Source organism: Lithobates pipiens, unplaced genomic scaffold (genome assembly GCF_037356315.1).
Source record: "Lithobates pipiens isolate NorthernLeopardFrog02 unplaced genomic scaffold, aLitPip1_a1.2 Scaffold_16, whole genome shotgun sequence".
NCBI classification, from domain to species: domain Eukaryota; kingdom Metazoa; phylum Chordata; class Amphibia; order Anura; family Ranidae; genus Lithobates; species Lithobates pipiens.
In genome coordinates, this window is record NW_027507748.1 from 402,132,868 (window position 1) to 402,155,223 (window position 22,356).

General features: G+C 43.0%; 1 protein-coding gene across 1 annotated transcript in view; it reads right to left on the reverse strand.

Moving 5' to 3' along the window:
• ATP2A3 (ATPase sarcoplasmic/endoplasmic reticulum Ca2+ transporting 3) overlaps positions 1-22,356 on the reverse strand; it is a 311,056-nt gene that overhangs the window by 128,908 nt on the left and 159,792 nt on the right. The window contains exon 5 of the mRNA XM_077482351.1: positions 5,108-5,246. Coding sequence (XP_077338477.1) covers positions 5,108-5,246 — 139 coding nt within the window. The remainder of the gene's footprint in view (positions 1-5,107; positions 5,247-22,356) is intronic.

Sequence of the window (22,356 nt, forward strand, 5' to 3'; positions counted from 1 at the left end):
TTTTTTGCAGTGTTTGTTGTGTGATCTATTTTTTGTTGATACCCGCTAAAACATAATTTACGACCAGAGCTCACTGACCTCAAGATGCCCACATCAAATGCACACTGTTTAGGCTAGGTTCACACATGCGGTTCAGCTGAAAATTTTTGGAGCCAACAGCCACCAGTGTCTTTAACATTAGCTGGTTGTCAAGGAGTGGGCTGGGAAGCTGGCCACTGTGTCATTAACAATGGATGCCCTGCTGGCAGCTGGATGTAGATTTTTTTTAAAGAAAACATTGGAGGGGGTTTAAGGGGAACCCCACGTTAAAAATGAAAACCTTACGCTTGCTCACCCCCCTTCTTTCCCAATAATTTGGAATGGGGGGTTTCCCTCAAAATCCGTACTAGACCCGAAAGGGTCTGTTATGGATGTGGGGGGGGGGGGGGGGCAATGCTGCTTTTTTTTCCTGATTGAATTTGTGACCATACTGTCTGCACAGAGGTGGTATGTCAGAGCAAAAAACGACATTTGAGAGAAAACATGCTCCTTACTAAATTCCAAATTACGAATTTATGTGAAAGATTTTTTTTTCTTCGAATCCATTAGCAGTTTTTGCACTGTACTTAAGCGCTGAGTTAAACAATTTTTGGCCACTTTGCCATAACGCAATACAATGCTACAAACTGAAGCAGTTCTTTGTGAAAATAGCCAAATAACAAAAAATTGCTTAAAAGAAAAATGCTTTGCACGTGCCAAGTTAGCATGAATGGCAAATAAACCAATTGTGTGATAAGTGTTTTAGACATTCATGGCAATTATGACACTAAGGGCTCATGCACATTGCAGTTCAAAAAATCTGCTTATTTTTACAGGCGTTTGAGCTTCCATTTCTGCCTATAAAAGCTTGAAAAAGCATGTTTTTTTTGTGCTCTTGCATTTTTATTGAGCTCCTTTAAGCTTTTTTTTACATACCCTCCTAGATAGTATTTTCTTAACCACTATATGAACAAAAAACTGGAACAAATGTTTTTTTTTATGCACGTTCACGTTCTTTTGGGCATTAACTCCTCTCAAAAACAAGAGTTTGGTTGGGGGGTCTGCCTGTAGGAGCATATGCCTGCAAAGCCTGAAAAAGCCCTAGAGTGCATGGACACATTGGCTAACATGGAGGGGAGTTCCTAGGCAGAAAAAAAAAAAAAAAAAGCTCAAAAGCCTGTAGGAGCCGCTTCTTTAAGCCCTAATAGTCAAAAACAAGTCTTAATTTGACCATTAGATAACATATGACTCGTGTGTACCTGTTCCTATGGTAATGACAACACAGTATTTCTAAGATTTGTTTTTATATATTGCAAAGTGTATAAAATAGACTTTCAATGTCCTACATGCAGTTATTCAGTGTAGATATCTGTCATTTGACTAACAAGTTCAAGCATGGTGTGATTTCTTTGCTTCCTTTATGCATGGGGTACAAAAATGGCAAAAAGCTTCCAAAAGTAATCCCAGAACCAATTATTTGGAGTTTAGCAGGACGTCATCACGCCCGGTGATCTGTGCTTACAATCTGTGAGTATCGGTCTGTCTTTCATTATGGGTATTAACTTGTGAGAGTTCTGTTTGGAAGGGATTCTTCCAGCCATGTGAGTCACTGTTTATTGCTGGACATTGGCTGTGAGTATTCTTGTCTCAGAGATCCATCCCTCCATTACGGTTGGAATTGAACCAAAGCACTTTTAGACCTCTCACACTATGGGACCTACATTTCTGTTAAGGTGTATGCAGTGCTAGGACAAGGTAATCTAGAGCCCAGGGTAAAAATATTAAACTGTGCCACCCCCCAGCCCCCTCAAAGATGTATTAGCATTATGTGTCAGTAAAAAATCCCCTCCCAAAAAAAAAATCAAGCGCTTACCTGCATGCTCTTCAAATCCCCTTAAAAAAAATAAAACTAAACAATAAAAGATCACCCCTCCTAGCACAAATCCTTTACCCCTTAAATTTACCATCCAAGCACAAATCCTCTCCCACCACCTCGTATCCCCCCCTTCCAGCAGAAATTATCCCCCTCCCCTTCACCAAATTCCCCTCCTAGCATAAAAATACCCCAAAAATATACCTACTAGCACAAAGCCCCCCCCCCCCCCAAAAAAAATCTCCATTTGCAGTACAAATCCTCTTCCCCCAACCCGCTTCCAAACACAAATCTCCCCAAACCACCATTTCTAGCACACACCCCCCCCCCCCTCCCTAATTTCCCCTCATAGAACAATTTTTATACCCTACCACCCTCCAAATTCCCCCTACCAACACATACCCCTCCCCCCGATCTCCTCGAGGTGGCCCCCAACCTCACATGATACCACAGTGACCAGTGTAGCCGCCCCTTTTGCCCACCCTTTGTCCCGACCATGGTTGTGTGTAAAGGTGGTGGAAACACTGAAGTATCTTCACAAAGGACTTTACTTTTATGATCTTGTGGTTTTATGTACACTGGATTTTACCCACCGAGTTTGAAACTTGATCAATGACTGAATATTCAGTATATTACATACAGTACATATCTGCATGCAGGCTCGATGCGGGACAATTTTGCATCCTAGGCAAGACCAGCTACTTGCAACCCCCTCCGCCACCAAAAAAATACATTAAAAAAAAAATAGAAAACTGTACACACCGGCCCCTTCCTGCACATAATGCCCTCCTTTAATCCTACACCACCTGCTGTATGCACTGCCCCCCTTTAACTCCACGCCCTCTTACTGCACAAACGGTCCCACTTTAATTCTACATCCCCTTCAATCCTAGACTCCCCTTTCTATACACAATGGTCCAGTTTAATGCTACATCTACTTACTGGATACCCAGCCCCCCCCCCCTCTTCCTGCACACACTATGCCCTTTAAACCTACATCCCCCCCCCTGTACACATTGTGCCCTCTAGCTCAACATCCCCCTTGTGTCGGTTGAAGAGGTGTGGCTTAGAAAGTGACATACCGTGGTGGATGATCATTTTCTCAAAATTTAAAGGTGATTGGAGATCGGTGATGACAGGGGGTGGCTTGGGAGAGTGGAAGCTCACAGATGCTATCGCCATCAGGTGCTGGAGCCTGCATTCTTCCACCCTGCACTGGGACTTTCGGTGGGTCTGAGGTAAACCAGGATTATGCAGGAGCCAGACCTGGATAGACAGTAGGGAAACCAGAGGTCGTGGCTGCGCCCTAGGTGCTGGCCCTGTCTGTACGTTTGTAAATTTAATCCCATTTTAGTATACTAAGGGAAGTTTGAAAAGAACAGTGCAACCCATTTTATATATCGATATATTGTTTCACATTTTGTATCTGGATATCTGAGTGCTGCTGCTAAGCACAATTTATCAATGCAGTATCGTTATTCCTTTTTCACTATAGTGGAGCACTTTTACCATGGTTTGTCCCGTTTTATTATAACTTCTACTATGTTAAAGTTCAAATTCCAAAACAGATTTTTTTTCTAGACTTACAAGTATATAAAGTGAAGCCTCATTTTCAGCACATTCCACAGAAATGTGTATATCTTTTTCAATTAAGTCATGCCCCTATCAATTGGTCATTTTATAGCAATATAGCTGCTAAACAATGTATAGTTTTACAGGCAGTATAAGATTTATGCTTTAGGATTGAAACAAGGGAGCTGTCATTGTGAACAGATTCAGATAGATCTGTGTCTCTTAAAACCTGAGCTTCAACAGCCATGTCATTAAAGCCAGTGACTAATGCATGACGCTTGAGACAATCCTGCAAAGCAGACAAGTTAGAGGTTTGGAAAGGTCAGGCATAGATCAGAACGTACTCATTTCAGGTATCACCACTAAAGCATCCACTGCTCCACTAGAGAATCCCTCCAACTGAAGACAAACCCATCCAGTTTGTTCTTGAGCCTGGAGGCTAGGAGATTCACATCCAGCATCCTTTTGTAAGTGGGATAGAATTGTTGCTCTCGTGGCGACGGAAGGGGGTGGGAGGGTCTCCTCCTGCCGCTTGTAAAACAAAAAAATTATATCTGAACAATGCCCGCAGGCATCGTTCAGATATCCTCACTCAATTCCCAGGACGTCATATGATGTACCACGGGCAGGAAGTGGTTAAAAAAAAAAACAAGTGCAAGGCTTGCCAGGGTTAGTGTTAGGGTCTGGGTTGGGGTCAGCATATTTTAGGTGGAATTAAAAAAAAATTAATTGGTATTAGTGTGTTTTTGGCAGGATTAAAAAAAATGCTAAATGCGCACTATTGTTTCTGGGCTGTACTACACGTACATACACGTGTATGGCTGCAATCGTCAGTTCATTTTGGGTTGTTCAAATATAATATACAGCTAAATGAATTTTACAGTTTTATTTTTCTATTTTGGAACAGTTTCACTTTGATAATATAAATAAAAATAAAATCAGGAGATATCCATTACCATTTACCGCCAAAAGAAAGCCCAATTTGTCCTGAAACAAAACGTGTTATAATCCACCTGGATACACTAAGTAGTGGTGACATTATGTACAGTTTTACTTATGCATGTCAAAGTTGCAAAATTGTGCTTAAGCATTTAGATTTGTTTTATCCTTAGGCGTAAACATTCCTGCCTCTAAACTCCTGTGTGTACAAGGATACATAGGCTAAAATAGAGGGGCATTTAGATGCGGATAAAAACACGTGTCAAACTCCTCCAATAGCCATTTTTTTTTTAATACCTTCTGTGTACAAGGCCCAATGAGGTCATAGGAAGCCATCCCCTGGGCCAATTAGGTTTTTTGTAATTTTTTTTTTTTTAGATTGCGCTTTAGATTCCGCAATAAAGAAATTGTCTGCTCCCAGTATTTATAAATTTTTTTCACTTTGTTTCCCCTTTAATTTTTTTTTTTATTATTATTATTTTTTTTTTTTAATACTTGCTTGTTAACCATTGGATAATTAAAGTCAACTTGGATGTCTGTGGGGGATTCTTAATATTAGAACATTGAAAATCTGGTTGGATATATCCATTTGGGTAAAATTTACAAGACTGTTAATTTTGTTAAATCTTCCCTAAGAAATAGCTCAGTTCATCAAATGTCTATTATAATTTACAAGAACATTTTCTAGTTCAAAACGTGTAGTACCTGCCACCTCTACAATGTCTCCAGGAACAAGGTCTCTGGCTCTTATACGCTGAACTCCATTTCGGTCCCCACGAATTACTTTTCCCATTTCTGGTTCATATTCCTTCAGAGCTTCAATGGCACTTTCAGCATTCCTTTCCTGCAAGTTAACAAAAAAAATAAAAATTAAAATCAGATAAAGAATTTGTTAAACAAAAGCAAATAGTTGATTCTCTCCTAAAGGGGTTGTAAAGTCTCAAGGTTTATCACCTTAATGCATTCTATGCATTAAGGTGAAAAACATTCTGTGCTGCAGCTGCCCCCAGAGCCCCTTTTTTCTTTTATGTGAACCCGTTCGTTCCAGGCACGAGCACAAGCCCAGTGGCTCCAGCTGATGTCTGTCCTCATTGGTATATCCAGTGACATGAGAGCGGGGGCGGGGCAGAGTCCTGCTGTCTTGTGTCAATGAATGCAGCAGCAGGATTCGTAAGCATGCCCGCACAGTTGCCCCCATGGAAAGCAGCTCTCTGTGGGGGCACCCGGTGAAGAGGAGGGGCCAGGAGAGCTGCTGGGGCACCCCAGAAAAAGAGGATCGGGGCAGCTCTGTGCAAAATCCTTGCACAGAGTAGCCAAGTACCATGTTTGTTATTTAAAAAAAAAAAACCTTACAATCACATCACTTCCTTGCATCAACTATGCAGATAAGAACTTCTAACTTTTCCAATAAGATTACTGATCACACCAGCTTAGTATTTGGATCTTACACCCCTTTTCCTAACCAGGCAATTTTTCAGTGCTGTGATAGTTTGACAATTACTCAGCCATGCACAACTGTACCCAAATTACTTTCAGACAGCCGTGCTCTCTTTTTATATCCAAAAACATTTCAAATAATCTTTCTTCCTAAATTTAGGCCAAACTGTATTCTGAAAAATTACTTTAGTAAAAAAAAAAAAAAAAAAAATCTGTGTATATTTAGTATGTGTGATGTGTTCTCACTGCTTATAAGATTTTTTTTAAATGACAGTAAAAACTGCCCAAAATTACCCATTTATGGAAAGTAGACACCCCATGGGATTTAGACCATTTAAAAACTGTACAACCAACCCAAGCTATAATTAGCCTTTGCAGGAAGGAGCACACGAAAAACAAATTCTTAGCTTACCAGCTATCCTATATCAAAACCAAATTAACCCTGTATAACAGTTCACCTTAAAAACAAGGGGTTTAGCCACACACATTTGCAAACATGTGAAAGCTGCAGTGGCCACCTAACAGCACCCCAGTTTACTGCAGTCTTAACGCAATTTTGAAAGTCTCCCAAATTGGAGCACTTATATAAAAGGGCGGTTTTCCTGCAGGGAGCCCACCCCTCTTTAAAGGTATAGGGATGCACGGGACACCCAACAAGGGCACAAAGGTAGCTTAAGATATCCTGTGCGAGCCCACACCAATTCACAAACTGTACAAACAAATGGCAACCTCCCCAAACGATAACTAGCCTTGGCAACAAGAAGCACATGGTGTCTCATTTGTCCCTATAGCTTTAACCACTTCACGCCCGCGCTATAGCCGAAAGACGGCTACAGCGTGGATGCCAATTGCCAGGAGGGCGTAGCTGGACGTCCTCCTGTTTACTTCTGAAATGCACGCTCCTGCAAGCGTGCATCGGGGGGGAAGTTCTGTGCTGGCCGTGTCCCTTGGAAACAGCCAGTCATAGATCGCTGTAAATGGCTAATCACAGCAGCCGTTTACAGCGCGATCAGTGTGTCCAATGAGAGATGATCTCATATGTAAACATATGAGATCATCTCTCATCACCGGCTCTCCCTCCTTACACAGAGACAGCGTGTGAGAAAGGAGAGACTAACGGCTGCAGCCATGAGAAAAAATAAATAAAAATAAAGTGCCACAGTACATGGCAGTGCCATCTGTCCCCACTGCCACCTGTCCGTGCCATCTGTCATCAGTGCCACATATTAGTGCCATCTGTCATCAGTGCCACGTATCAGTGTCACATGCCATCTGTTATCAGTGTCATCAATGCCACTTATCAGTGCATCTGTCAATGTCACGTGTCATCAGTGCCACGTATTAGTGCCATCTGTCATCATTGCACGTATTAGTGCCATCTGTCATCAGTGCCACATCAGTGTCATGTGATCAGTGCCACGTATCAGTGCCATCTGTCATCAGTGCCACGTATCAGTGCCATCTGTCATCAGTGCCACGTCCCTGTCATGTGTCATTGTCCTGGTGCTCCAGGGCCTTCAAAAGTGTAATAGGTAGTCAACAAGTTAGATGTGTAATTTATGCTCCTAGAACACGTGATGGCGCTCCCTGCATGTTGGGCCTCTCTAAGTGGCTAGGCTGTGGAAAAGGCCCACACATGTGGTATCGTAATACTCAGGAGTAGCAGAATTTATTTTGGGGTGTCATTTGTGGTATACACATGACATATGCGAGAAATAACCTATTACAATGACAATTTGGTGGAAAAAAAAATCTTAATTTTTCAAAGAATAGTTTTTTCCCACAACATCAAAAACCTCACCATGCCTCTTACTAAATACCTCGAAATGTCTACCTTCAAAAAAGGGGTCATTTGGGGGGGGCATTTGTACTTTCCTGGCATGTTCGGGTCTGAAAAAATGAGATCGGTCACCAGTACATCAGGTGTGATCAATTTTGTATGATTCGCACCACAGCTTGTAGACTAACTTTCACAAAGACCAAATAATATCCACTAATTTGCATAATTTTTTACCAAAGATATGTAGCAGTATAAATTGTGGCCAAAATTTATGAAGAAAAATAAATTTGCAAGATTTTATCACAGAAACAAAGAAAAATGCGTTTTTTTTTCTCAAAATCTTTTTTCATTTATAGCGCAAAAAATAAAAAACCCCAGAGGTGATCAAATACCACCAAAAGAAAGCTCTATTTGTGGGAAAAAATGGACAAAAATTCATTTGGGTACAGTGTTGCATGACTGAGTAACTGTCATTCAAAGCGTGAAAGCACCAAAAGCTGAAAATTGGTCTGGGCAGGTTTAAGTGCCCTGTAGGCAAGTGGTTAAGGAGGGGTGGACTCCCTGCAGGCAAACTGCCCTTAATCTATCCAACTGCTATACATGTGCTCCAATTTGGGAGACTCAAAATTAGAGTTAGGACTACAGTAAGCTGGGGTGCCTTAACGTGGACACTGCGCCTTACACGTTTGCAAATGTCTGAGACTAAATCCCTGTTTTTGAGCATGTACTGTTAGACAGGGTAATTTCAGTTTTGTTGCAGACTAGCTAGTAAGGGAGCTGGGAATGTTTTTGATTTAGTGAATTTAAGACTAAAGATAGCTCTCACACACACAGCATAGGTATACTTAGAGTTACACCCCAAAGCTCATTCCGCTATTCCTCCTAAGCATGAAGATACCACATGTGAGACTTTCCCAGCCTAGCCACACAGAGGGGACCAAAATCAAAGGAGCACCTTCAGACATTTGATTTTCTGACTACCCATCACCCTCAGGGTATCCTAAAGTGCCAGGCCAGTGGAAACACAAAATAATCACATTTTAGAAATCAATGATACCCCAAGGCATTTACTCAGAGACATGGATAATCTTTTGAAGGTCTAATTTTTTTTCACACGTTTTTGGAAAATGATTAAAAAAAAAAATGTATTTTATTTTCCATAAAGCAACACATGAGATCTTCAAAAGACTCACTGTTCCTCTTAGCCAATACTTTGGGGTGTCTACTTTCTAAAAGGTGGTAATTTTCAGATGTTTCCACGGTTCTGGCATTTCAAGGCCTCTGAAAATGTGATGTGTCAGGAAATCAAATGCATAGTTTATGCCTTTTGAAAGCCTGAACACGATCCCTGCTTTTTGGAAACCTCTATACGACTAGGCTGCGAAAAAAAAAAAAGTTCCACATATATGGTATATCCTTATTCAGAAGCAGAATGTTTTGGGGCTCCAAATCCCTGGCTAGTACTCGCTGTAATCAGGCACTGGTAAAAGTCTGGTATTAGTGCTTACTGGTAGTGTCTGTAATTAGCAGGTTGGTACTGACTAAACAGGCACTGGTAGTATGCAGGTACTGGTTAAAATCAGGCATTGGCATTAGGATGGTACTGTCTAATTATGCAACACAAATCTCCTCTACTTGAGTAGTGGGTCTAGAAATGTGTGGTGCAGACAATTCTTTTCAATGTCAATGGTCTTGCTGCCCTCCTCAGAACAATGGGTGTTCTTGGAACTGTAATTTATTATTAAAAGGGGGGAGGGTGCACCGATTTAGTTCATTGCCAAAAATAATTTTTATTCCAAGTATAAAACGGTAATGATTATACTCGCATACAGACATAGTAAATTGACATATCACGACAAATGTAAATGTGAACAGTCTTTCTTAGGTCTGTTGGGAAGAGCCGGTGACGCTAGGAGACCAGGCGGTATTAGAATGGCTAACACGTTTCAAGGAAGGACCCTCTTCCTCAGAGCCAAAGCAATCTCACACTGAGCCTATAGTTTTAGCAGCACTTTACTGTTTTAGCAGTGCTTTTAGGCCGCTAGCAGGGCACTTTTAACCCCTGCTAGCAGCCAAAGAGTTAGAAGTGGCCGTGTTGTGGCGTTTCGGAAGCACTGCCCCTTCATTCCAATGGGCAGGGGCGGTTTAGGAGTGTTGTATACAGTGCTCTCAAACCGCCCCAAAAATGCTGCTTGTAGGACTTTTCCTGTCCTGCAAGGGCACCTCCCTAGTGTGAAAGCACTTGAGCTTTCATGCTGGGGATTGCATGTGAAGCAGTTTTCAGGCCCTTAACAGGCCCTAAAACGCCTGAAAAACACCTTCAGTGTGAAATAAGTCTTACATTTATTGTGATATGTCTATTTACTACGTCTGTATGAGAGTATAACCATTGCTTTTTTATACACACTTAGGTCAGTGCGCCCACCACCCCTTTTTTTAAATCTGTCTAATTATGCACTGGCACCTGCTGGAACTAGCAGTAATCAGGCATTGGTAATTGGCTGGTACTAGCTAAAATTAGGATTTTTCCCTCATACTTACCTGTAAACTACTTTTCTTGGAGTACATCACGGGACACAAAGCATCCATAATAATGACTATATGGGTTATTCACCACCTATTGGTGGATGGAAACTGGCAGATAGTCAAACAGGAACTCCACCCCTATATAACCCCATCCAGAGGAGGGACCTCAGTTTTGTAGCAAAGCAATGAGTATTCCAAAAAAGATGGGATGGACCGCTGCGTCCTGTGATGTACTCCAAGAAAAGGATTTTACAGGCAAGTATGATTTCTAATTTCTTTATCGTACATCACAGGACACAGGGCGACCATAATAATGACTATATGGGATGTCCTAAAGCAATGGCCTTGAGGGGAGGGGGACACAATCACAGAAACTGCCACCGGAGGAGGACTCTGCCACCCAAAACATACTGTGGCCAAAGCAGTATCCTCTGTAGCTTTGATATTTATCTGGTAAAATTCTGTGAATGTATGAACAAAAGACCATGTAATGGCCTTAAATTCTGAGCCACTGACACCTGATGGCCCAAGATGCCCCCACACACCTGGTAGCGAGCGCTTTTACCCAAAAAAAAGGGGGGGGAACCTTGCCCTTTCAAGCCATAGGCTTGAATAATAACTGGTAAATCCAATGAAAATAGTTAACTTGGATGCCTTCTGCCCATCCCCGGGCTCTACTGGCAGCACAAACCAGGATTCCTGACCTGTACCAATAAATTAAGCAATTCTGACCACCAGAACTACCTCCAGAGTATGCAGTGTTCAAACTCTTGCCAGCTGAGGATCAGAAAAGAAGGCAAGGCATTGTCTTGATTTAAATGAAAACCAGACACCATACTAGGCAAAAAATGAATGAGGACGCAACATCACCTTAACCACTTTAGCCTCGAAAAGGATTTATCCCCCTTCCTGACCAGAGCAATTTTTGCAATTCGGCATTGTGTCGCTTTAACTGACAATTGCGCGGTCATATAACATGGCTCACAAACAAAATTGGCATCCTTTTTTCCCCCACAAATAAAGCGTTCTTTTGGTGGTATTTGATCACCCCTAAGGTTTTTATTTTTTGCGCTATAAACAAAAAAAAGGACGATTTAAAAAAATAAATAAATAAATAAATAAAAATAAAAACATTTACTTTTTGCTATATCATCCCCCAAAAATATAAACCTTTTTTTCCTCAGTTTAGGCCGATACGTATTTTTCTACACATCTTAGGTAAAAATCGCAATAAGCATTTATTGATTGTTGGCGCAAAAGTTAGTGTCTACAAAATAGGGAATAGTTTTATGACATTTTTATTAATTTTTTTTTTACAAGTAATGGCAGCGATCAGCAATTTTTATCATGACTGCGACATTATGGCGGACACATCGGACAATTTTGACACATTTTTGGGAGCGTTGGCATTAATACAGCGATCAATGCTATAAAATTGCATTGATTACTGTAAAAATGTCAGTGAAGGGGTTAAGGGGTTGACCACTAGGGGGCAGGGAGGGGTTAAGTGTGTCCTAGGGGAGTGTTTCTAACTGTCTGGGGGATGGGCTGTGTGTGACGTGGACACTGATCGCTGCTGCCGACAGGGAGCAGACGATCAGTGTCCTATCATTAGGCTGTTTACATCAACATCTCCCCGTTCTTGAGCCCCGCGACAATTGCAGGTAATAGAATTATATACACATACACACAAAACAAATACAGGTGATCGAGTCTGTGGGTCCCGCATGCACGGTCATGGGGCTCGCAGCAGGTGGGAAATTCAAAGTAACGTGCGGGTACATTACTTTGCCTAGCCGTGCCATTCTGCCGATGTATATATGCCGACAGCAGTCGGCAAGTGGTTAGTATGATGAGAGACCAAAAACGGCTCCTTGCATGAAAGAACAGCCAACTCTAACACTCCACTTAGTGAAGTGATAGCAACCAAAGAAGCCACCTTTCAAGATAAAGGACTAACAATCTCTTGATTGGTTCAAAAAGTGGCCTCTGCAAGGACAGTCAAGATTAAATTCAAGTCCCAAGCACACAAGAATGGCCTGACAGGTGAGGCTGTCTACGTTACACGCTGTATGAAGTATGAATCAAGGAATGAGAAGCAACAGTCCCTGTAAAAAATTTATAGGGGTGAAACCTGACCCTTAAATGGTACTTAAGGCCAATCTACTTTCATGTACAGATTGGAGAAAAAAAAAAAAGAATCTCCCACTCACATATTTCTGCGGGAGCCACTTCCTGGCTTCACCCCAGGCAAAAAAATATTTCCAAGTCCTGCAACTGAAGTTCCCTGAAGCTGGCTTCCAGTGGCTCAACAGTGCTGAGATACAGGACTCAGGTCCCGCTGAGATCAATTCAGGTCCCGCTGAACTGGGAGTGTGCCAGGAGTGACCCCCACAAGACTCGCTATGTCAGTGTACCGAGCCCTCCTAGGCTAATTCGGCTAACATTATCAGTGTTAACCCCTTCTGGATTCTTCGCAAAAGATGTGGCAGAAGTCAAAACAGAGGGAAAGTGTCAAATAAGGGAGAACTGGTCCCTAAGGTGTTATCAGTGCACCTACCTCTATTGCCTCTATTGGGACTCTCATCCAGGACACATCCTGCTCCAACTCGTTGTAGAACTTGGAATCTAGTATATTCACCTGCAGAGTTCCTTTTGCTACTATTCTATACCTGGAATATGGATGATAGTGTTGGAAGGCAACAGGATTTAATATCATATCTGGAGTTTCTTTCTGGTTGATACAACCATGCCTTTGCTTTCTCTTGGGGGCGGTCTGGAATGTCTTTGTAGCATATCTGAAAGAAGAGATCAGGCCTCCCTCAAGGCTGAACAAAAGCTATCCTATCCGTCTAGTGTTATAATGCTATGCGTGCAAGCTTCAAAGGGACCAAAGCTGACAAGATGATTGATGAATGTCCTGCTACTGAAGATCAAAAGGGACAGCTAAGATTAAAGATTGACCTAAGACACAGAGATATGATACATGGACAATGCTGCCCCTAGAGCTCAATACAGCAGGACAGATAGTAATATAATATATTGAGGACTACCCCAAAAGTACTGTGATTCGTCAAAATTCTAGGTGGGATGGCAATGGAGTTGGGTCTGGATGGTGTAAGATTGAAGTATAAAAGGACTGAACGAGTCAGAGAGCCCCCTCTCTCTACACTTCTCTCTTGGTTCAAGCCTGGTGACTCTCTGAGCCGCATGGCTCCCTCTTTTGCCATTCTGAGCCCAGCCGGCAAAACAATATCTCGAGGAGAGCATTGTGGTAAGTATCTGATGTTCTTTTGTCATATACTCTGTATAATTTTCTCTAGTATTTTCATGTTAGCTTTCCTGTCCCATCATTATACAGAAAGCGACAAAAAAAAAAAAAAAAAAAACAGAACAGAAGGCAGATCTTACCTCATACAGCACACAGAAAATTAAGATCCCGAACACAGAACAGCAAAAATTAAAAAAACTTGAAGTATGGTCGTCTTACCATAGACCGGCCTTTGCTGGTCTGGTTCTGGAGGTCTCTTCCCCTTGACATCTGCTGTATTAGGAAGATATGTTGGCTACCTTTCTGGCCCGCCAGAATTGTCCAAGAAAATTTACACTTCTCCCTATAAGCATATAATTTCTTTGCTCTTAAAAGCAGAAATACAGCTCTCTCATATAATGCTGGGAAAGCACACCTTTCTTTCTCTCCAATGAACACAGGCTGATGCTGGTATCACCTTGAGTTTAGCAGAATCCTCAAGAGATTATCCAGGCTCCTTTTATTTATACCAAAAACATGCATAACAAAAGAAGGTGGTGGCCTCAGAATCAGCCAGACACTTATTCTCATTCAAAAGAACCAATCGCACACACATCTATATTCAAATATAAATACAGTAGTGGCATGTGCAGATGGTCGTGTGCAAAACCATGCGGCAAGCACACAGCTCTGAACGCGATCGTGTCCACATTCCCACTGCTACCAATGACGCGACTATACGCAACTATATCCCAGTGGATTGGCCTGGAGTGGTGGCTCTCTCTTTCTTATACCAATGACACGAGCCGTACTCCATCATGGCTCAGCGGGCCATAATCTTGTATGATTATACTATGGTTCCCATGTACACGGATCTACTGACTTAGGAGTTTAAATGCAGTCTACATGGAATGGCCAGTCCCTTTGTGAGGCATAAACATCCTTAAAAGAGAAAGCAGATCTGCCATGTCCACAGGAAGGTTTCCGCATGCCAACGGTCTTCCACCAACACCTGTATGTGCGAATACCCTCACATGAGCGTATTACAGCAAAACTGACACTGGGGGACATCTGACAACATACATTAATAAAAAGTTTCCACAACACTATTTTCTGGGGAAATAAATAAGATGTTGTTTTACTAAGCAGTGTATTTGTTTTCATAGCTAACCTTATATCATTGTGCTTAACAGTATTAATAGACTAGCCAACTATGGGAATAGACAAGCTAATACATATGTGCAATAAATAGAGGGAATCCGTAACCATCCTCAAATAATATTTATTGTACCAATTACTCCAGATAGAGACAGTCCTTGTGCTGTCCCAGACAGAATGTGGTTGACTTTCCTGAGCCGCATAACTCCTGGTGTCGCCCTGGTGGTTGATATACATGCCCCTGCAGAGGCTTTCCCGGATAAAACCTACAACTGGTTTGTACCATAATCCAGAGCAAGGTGTACTGGCCAAAAGCTCCAAGATATTTATAGGCAGTATACTCTGCTGTGGAGACCAAGTCCACTGAACTTTGGCCATCCCCAACCCAAAAATGGAGAAACTGGCATCAGTGGCTAATGTCCAATACCTGAAAGGAAGAATTCAACTTTTCTAGAATCGAACACCATCAACCACCAATCTTTAGCTGTGCAACATCCCAGGAAAAGAACCCTCCAAGTCAATGCTTGGATCTTCAAGTTCCAGAGAATGATCCTCTCCAAGACCTAGAGTAGGAGTGTACATAAAGAATGTGTTTCGACCTAGATAGAAAGTCTTTTTTCCTCTTTTTTTACTGCAAAATGTATCGAAAGGAAAATCTGGACCAACTGCTTTCTGAGCAAAGGTTATTGAGGTATACAGAGATTGACACCCCCCTTCCGTCTTTAGCAAGTCCAGCACCGGAGCTAGGAGCTTCGTGAACCTCAGAAGCTGTGGCCAGCCCCGAAGGATGGTCACAAAAAAAAACACAAAAAAATAAAAAAAAACAGGGGACTTTCCACTGCAACTACAGAAATCTTTGATGAGACTGGAAACAACCCGGCACATGAAGCTGTGCATTTCCTGATAATTATGGGCCCCGCAATCTACCTCTTTCAGAGAGGTCATCACCGAACAAACCTAGCCTATCAGTAACAGAAGGAAGCCCAGCGGATTGGAGATCTAAAGATAGAACTCATGCCCCTATTCAGTTTTGAAGCTGTTACCATTTAATTGTTTTACAATGATGAGCTCATACCTTTTGCTCCAAGACTCAACTCAAGGCAAAGACTAACCCGGCTAAGTAAGGAGCAACCACCTCAGCTTATGGTCTGAGATACTTTTCAAACACAGCAACCTCAGATGCCTCCCTCACTTAGGAGGGAAACCTGGGCAGTCTCCCATCCAAGTACTAACCAGGCTTGATCCGAGATCAGGCACCACAGTGGCCCATATCACCCCAATGACATTGGTCCAACAGGAGACGTGAACATTGCCAGACCACCGTGTACAAGTATTCTTGCCATTCATGCATCTATGTAAGCAGCTCAAGGCAATAAGCACATTTGTATGTAGTCCTAGGCAAATAAGCACATATGTATACAGTTTAATGCAACTAAGCACATATGTATGCAGTTCAAATGAAAACATGCCAGCATGTATTTAAGCAATATGTATTTATGGAGGCATGCGTTTATGGAAGCATGTAGGTATGTCCTTAAGCAAATGTGTTTAGACAAAACACGAAGCACGTGTCCAGGTAAACATGCACATACCCAATACGTGGCCACGGAGACATGCATTTATGAAACATGTTTATGCAACATATATTATGCAACACGCATCTAAGCAAACATGTATGCACTATGTGTTTATGCAAACATGCATTCACGCAAACACATATCTATGCAACATACATACACACTTATGCCCACACGTCTATCCAACATATGCTTATAAAAACACAACATGCATCCATGCAAATACGCAGTTGCAGCCAGCCTTGGAGGGCTACATGCTGGGCACCACCCGCTTGTCGGGTTCGGAGGCCACGGGGTAGGGCCCTCTGTAAACATGTGCCTATGCAGGCTTGTGTTCCATGCAAGTAAGCATATATACTATGCTGCACCTACGCCCATATTAGTTATAGTCAAGATTAGCCAAGCACATAGGCATCCAATGCAGCCTCTATGCTGCTTTAACAGCCTAAGTCCTCTTCCACACCTGTGCGACCCGTCCTACGACTTGAGATTGCAAGATCCCCGACAAGTCGCACCCCATGATTTCCTATGAGTACCCTTCACATCCGTGCGACTTCAAAGCAGCCCCTGCACCACTTCGGTCTGACCTTGGCACAACTTGAGTTCCATTGACCTCAAGATCACACAGGCACTGCTTCATGTCTCTGCAAAGCGCATTAAAGTTGTGGCCAAAATGTGCGACTTTCAAATTGCTCAAGTGTAAAAATGGAGCCCAAAACTAAGCTCCTGCAGACCCAATGCATGCTATTCTGGAGACAACTCCTTCAATGCTCATGGTCTTCCAAACATGTGCTTATGCCATCTATGCAAAACTTGTTTATTCAAGCATGCGTTTAGGCAACAAGTTTGCAAACATGTATACTATGCTGTACCTGCCCAACTGCACTTGGCCCCATATTAGTTTTTACTAGTTTAGCACATTATGCATGTCACACAGCCTTTTCCTGCTTCAGCCTAAAAGTAAGCTCCTGCAGTCTAAATGCACATTTTTCTGACGTTTTCAAGTATGCACCTGTTCAACTGCACCAGACCCCATACTAGTTTTGTGCCAAATACACAGTATTCTGGAGACCCAACACTTTAAAAGTGCACTGCTAGGGGTGTGTCGACTTACAGTTGTACAGGCCCCCCGAATTAAGTACTAAGTATATAATCATGACTTGTCTGCCCACACATTTCTCCCATAGTAAGTACTCGCACTTCACTAGTATCCATGGGCTGCTGATTGTTATGTTTCAAGAGGCCCATGCGGAAGCTGTCCACCACATGGCTTTCTTAACATGGCCGCCCTTCCACTTCCTGCTTATATAAAAAATAGCCCATACTGAGCGAGCCTGTGTCCTCTAGTGGCTGGAGGAAAAACAGCTGCCCACGCGACTAATGCCGCGTACACACGATCAGATTTTCGGCCAGCAAGACAGATGAGAGTTTTTCATCTGAAAATGCGATCGCGTGTAGGCTCCATCGGAATTTAGCTGGACGAATTAGCAAAAATTTGAGAGCACGTTCTCAATTTTCCCAACGGAAAAACTTTCTATTGGAAATTCCGATCGTGTGTATGCAATTCTGACACGCAAAAAATCACGCATGCTCAGATTCAACTACGAGATGGAGCTATTGGCTACTGGGTATTGAACTCCTTTCTAGTCCCGTCATACGTGTTGTATGTCACCACCTTCTTGGCGGTCGGAATTTGGTGTGACCGAGTGTAGGCAAGCTTGAGTGTAATTCCGTTGGGAAAACCATCAGGCCCTTTTCCGACCATAATTCTGATCGTGTGTATGCGGCATAAGAAGTACACAGCATCATTAAACAGCACACTGCCCCCAGTGGCCATGGGGAGAACAGACAGTCAGATTTTTATTTTTTATTTTTTTTAAAGAGAAACTTAAAAAATGCAGACTTACCATTCCCGCTGCAGGACTCTGAACATAACAGGAGTCCAATCTTCACCCATCACACAGTGAGCTTTGTCATAAAAGACCTTCAGGGACTGGGTCCCCCTTAATGTGGGATCCATCCCCTAGACCTGTATAGCACCCTGCAGGAAAGCACCTTGGTCAGAACAAACACTACACAGGGTTCCATTACGCAGGGTCCAGTGCCGTAATGACGCATTACAGGCAAACCTCGAGGAATCGTCTCTCCTCCCAATGAGGCTCGGGTACCAACCATTTTAGCTGACAGATTTTTCACATGGATCCAAATGAAATCTATGAATCTAAATAGAACCCTCCAGACCTCCAAGTATGCTCAAAGAGCACATGTATCACATCAGTGACAATTCCACCTTACAGACACTGGAGAAAAAAAACCTGAGGTCCTTCCTGTGTAGGAGGAGTTATATAGGGGTGGACTTCTTGTTTGACTATGTGCCAGTGCCCACCCACCAGTAGGTGGCGTATAACCCATATAGTCATTATTATGGTTGCTCTGTGTCTCGTGATGTAAGATAAAGAAACTCAGGCACCATTACTCACTGGAACAAGCTGTAATTAGGCACCATTTCTCCTTGTACTAGCTGTAATCAGACAGTATTAGGCTAGTACTGGATTTAAATCCGGCTGTATTAGGCTAGCACTGGCTGCAATCAGGTTTTAGGATTAGGCTAATACTGGCTGCAACTGGGCAGTAGTAGTACACAGATGTTACCAGTATTGGTGGTAGTAAGGTGATATTAGGCAGGTACTAGCTATTATCAGACAGGGTTACTCATAGGTACTGGCTGTAATCAGACAGTAATATTAGGCTGTTACTGATTGTAATCTGGTAGTAGTATTAGGCTAGCACTGACTGCAAATCAGACACTGGTACAACTGCTACAACTCACTGATGTAGGATCAATAGCCTTCATGTTGGGCAAACGCTACAACACACAGATGAATACACATAAGATTGGATGCATTGAAGAAGAGAGTTTGCATGAATTCTACTCCTTTTATTCCGATCAAGATATATTGTGTTGCTCTACTCCTGAGAGTGAATTACATCGGAGTGCTACACAGAGCACAGGATTTGACACTTGGGTACAACATAAATAATATATTCAGTATTTGATAAAAAAAAAATATATATATATTGTTCCTTAATGGAGACAATGTCTGTCTTATTTGTTATTGGAGGTCCTTAAACTGAATGTTACATTATTATAGGTACTTATATAACGCTGGCAATTTACATTTACCCATTTCACATCTATACATATATACACACACATACACACATATATACACAGGGACCAACCCACCTCCCCCATACACCATCCCATCTCCTCTGGGGAGGGGGAGCACCCCACCTCCCCCATACCCCACCCCCTTCTACCCCATAGACAGGGACCGCCCATCCGTCCCCCCATACACCACCCCCACCTCGTCTGGGTACAGGGACCACCCCAGCTCCTCACATACACCACCCCATACCCCACCCCTTCTATCCTTCTACTCCATAGACAGGAACCACCCCATCTATCTATACATATATACACACACATATATACACATACATACACACATATATACACAGGGACCAACCCACCTCCCCCATACACCATCCCATCTCCTCTGGGGAGGGGGAGCACCCCACCTCCCCCACCCCCTTCTACCCCATAGACAGGGACTGCCCATCCGTCCCCCCATACACCACCCCCACCTTGTCTGGGTACAGGGACCACCCCAGCTCCTCACATACACCACCCCATACCCCACCCCTTCTATCCTACTCCATAGACAGGAACCACCCCATCCCCCTCATACACCATCCCATAACTCCCCCCGGAGACAGGGACTACCCCATTCCCCCCCTGGAGACAGGGACTACCCCAATCCCCCCCCCCCGGAGACAGGGACTACCCCATCCCCCCATACACCATCCCACACCCCATCTCCCCCAAGGATGGGGACCATCCCATCTTCCATACACCATCCCATACTCCACATCTCCTGGGGACAGGGAACACCGCACCTCCCCCATACACCATCCCATCTCCCACCTGGGGACAGGGACGACCACCCCATCTCTCCCCTGGGGACCAGCATGTGAAGCCGGTTGTGAAAGCACAAGGAATCACAGCTGGCTTCCCAAAGTACCTAAGCCGGTGACCCAAAAAATAGCAAATAACTGCCGTGGGTCGCTATCAGTCAGACTCCTGTAAGAAGGTAGTAGGGACATGGCTTGCTGATGCTGTGTGCCTCTATAGACACACACGGCCTGGCTCAGGAGTGTGAGTGCACAGCTGCCCCTTAGCATCCTGCCTGCTAAGAAGGCACACAGAAAAGGGAGGAGCGGACAGCACCAACAGGGCACTGCCAAAGAGGTGGTAAGGGACTGCTCTGTGCAATACAATTGCAAAACATGTAAAATTATTCTTTAATATCACTTTAAGTGACGGGTTTAGATCAGTCTTTAGCCACTCAAACATGACAGCCAGGCAACCACAAAAGGATATTATCAATGGAAGCCCTCAATGAAAGCCTTTTTGCCATACAATGTTTTAAATATATGCTGCACACGTGCATGCACATTAAAACAAAGCATAGAAAGTAAAGAATAAAGGGGTTTATAAAGGTCAGTAGAGCATGATATAAGATGTACTAAAACCATAAAAAAAAAAAACGAAATCGTTCACTAAACTGCTAACTGCAATAAGTGACTGTTGATCGCTGCCCTCACTGATATTTAGCACACAAATTTAAAAAAAAAAACATCTAAAAACTTTAATGTGTTAAGCTATCCACTTAAATAGAGACAATATGTGAAATTCATATAGCCCAATAAATAAAAAAATCATGAAATTTCATCAAAATAAACATATATAAATACCTAAAACTCAGCAAGTGCATAAAAATAGATACACCAGATAAAGAAGTCCATCAAAAAAAAAAAAAAAAAAAAGTGTCAAAGATTAGAATGGTCCTTAAATTGATGTCTGCAAGCAGATCAGAAATCCATCCACAGGGAAAAAAGAAAAATCCACAAGAAAGAAAGAACAGTGTGCATCTTCTTTTATGTGTGTGTGGGGCCCCAGTGGATCAGGATCGGAGCTGTGTATGCCTATGGAGGGCTGCACATCTATCAATTCATTGCCTAAAGCACTCCTTTGTTTTGGAGGTCTAAGAATCTGGTCAGCAGAAGTGTTTATTAGCGGCAGCTGCTGAACGGAAATGGTGGAATAAAGATTAAATCCATTGCTTGTTCTGGGGGTTGCAGCCCTCATTGCCAAGTCAAACCCATCTCATAATGTTAGATGCTTCGGGTGATGCGGCCAGCGAGGAGATGAGATGCACATATGGTGGTTCTGCCGCCTTTTGGGATTTTGGTCAAGGGTCTTTGGGCTCCTGTCTACCATCTTCCACATACCCTTCCATAAGGACCCTAAACTTGCTTTGCACCAATCCCAGGCCTCTTTTCTTACCAGCAGAAACTAGCTACTTATCTGTTTATCGCGGCTATGCGCACAATAGCAAGGGCCTGGAAAAAGCCAGCTGCATCTTTTTTTTTTAGAGGTGAAGAGGACCTTGATAACACTTCGGAGCCACGAAAAAACGTCCATTAGCCACCACGACTCCCATGCCAGATTTCTCAGGGTATGGGGACCCGAGGTGGTCCAATGCCTTTCCAACTTTACACCCAACCAGCCTAGGCCTTCCAGACTAGCATGACTCTGGTCCCATCCCCAGCCTGGGGGAACTTACTTTATCTCGGCTCTCTTCCCACTCTTCTCCTTCCTAATCTCCCCCCCCCCCCCATTTCTGTTCCTCTAGCCCTTTTCTTTGTCCACCCCCCCCCCATTCTGTTTTTTTTCCCTTCTCTTTTCTTGTTTTGTTCACTTCTGTGTCCTGTGCTTAGTTTGGTTTACTCAGTTATCGCAGACAGGTCCACACCCCTGTCCACCTTAGCCCCCAGAGTCTGCAGGCTCAGGTATCGCGTGTTGGCCTCTGGCCTGAGGGTCACTTTTGGTTTATAGTTTAAATCCTATAATGCATTTCTACTCATGTTCTTATGGGAAAACCTGTATTATGTTCCAGTGTATATCCCCCGTGTGGGATTTTGGCATCTAGTTATTTTGCATATCAATAAAAGCATTGTACCAAAATTTGTCAGGGAACTAAGGGATGGGTTATCCCACCTCTTCTGCTCCACTCAGCTTTGGGTTACCGTGCCCAGACACTTGTTGCCATTTTCGGCACCGGATGCCAAATGTTTTTGCATTTTTGTTTTGACTAACCTA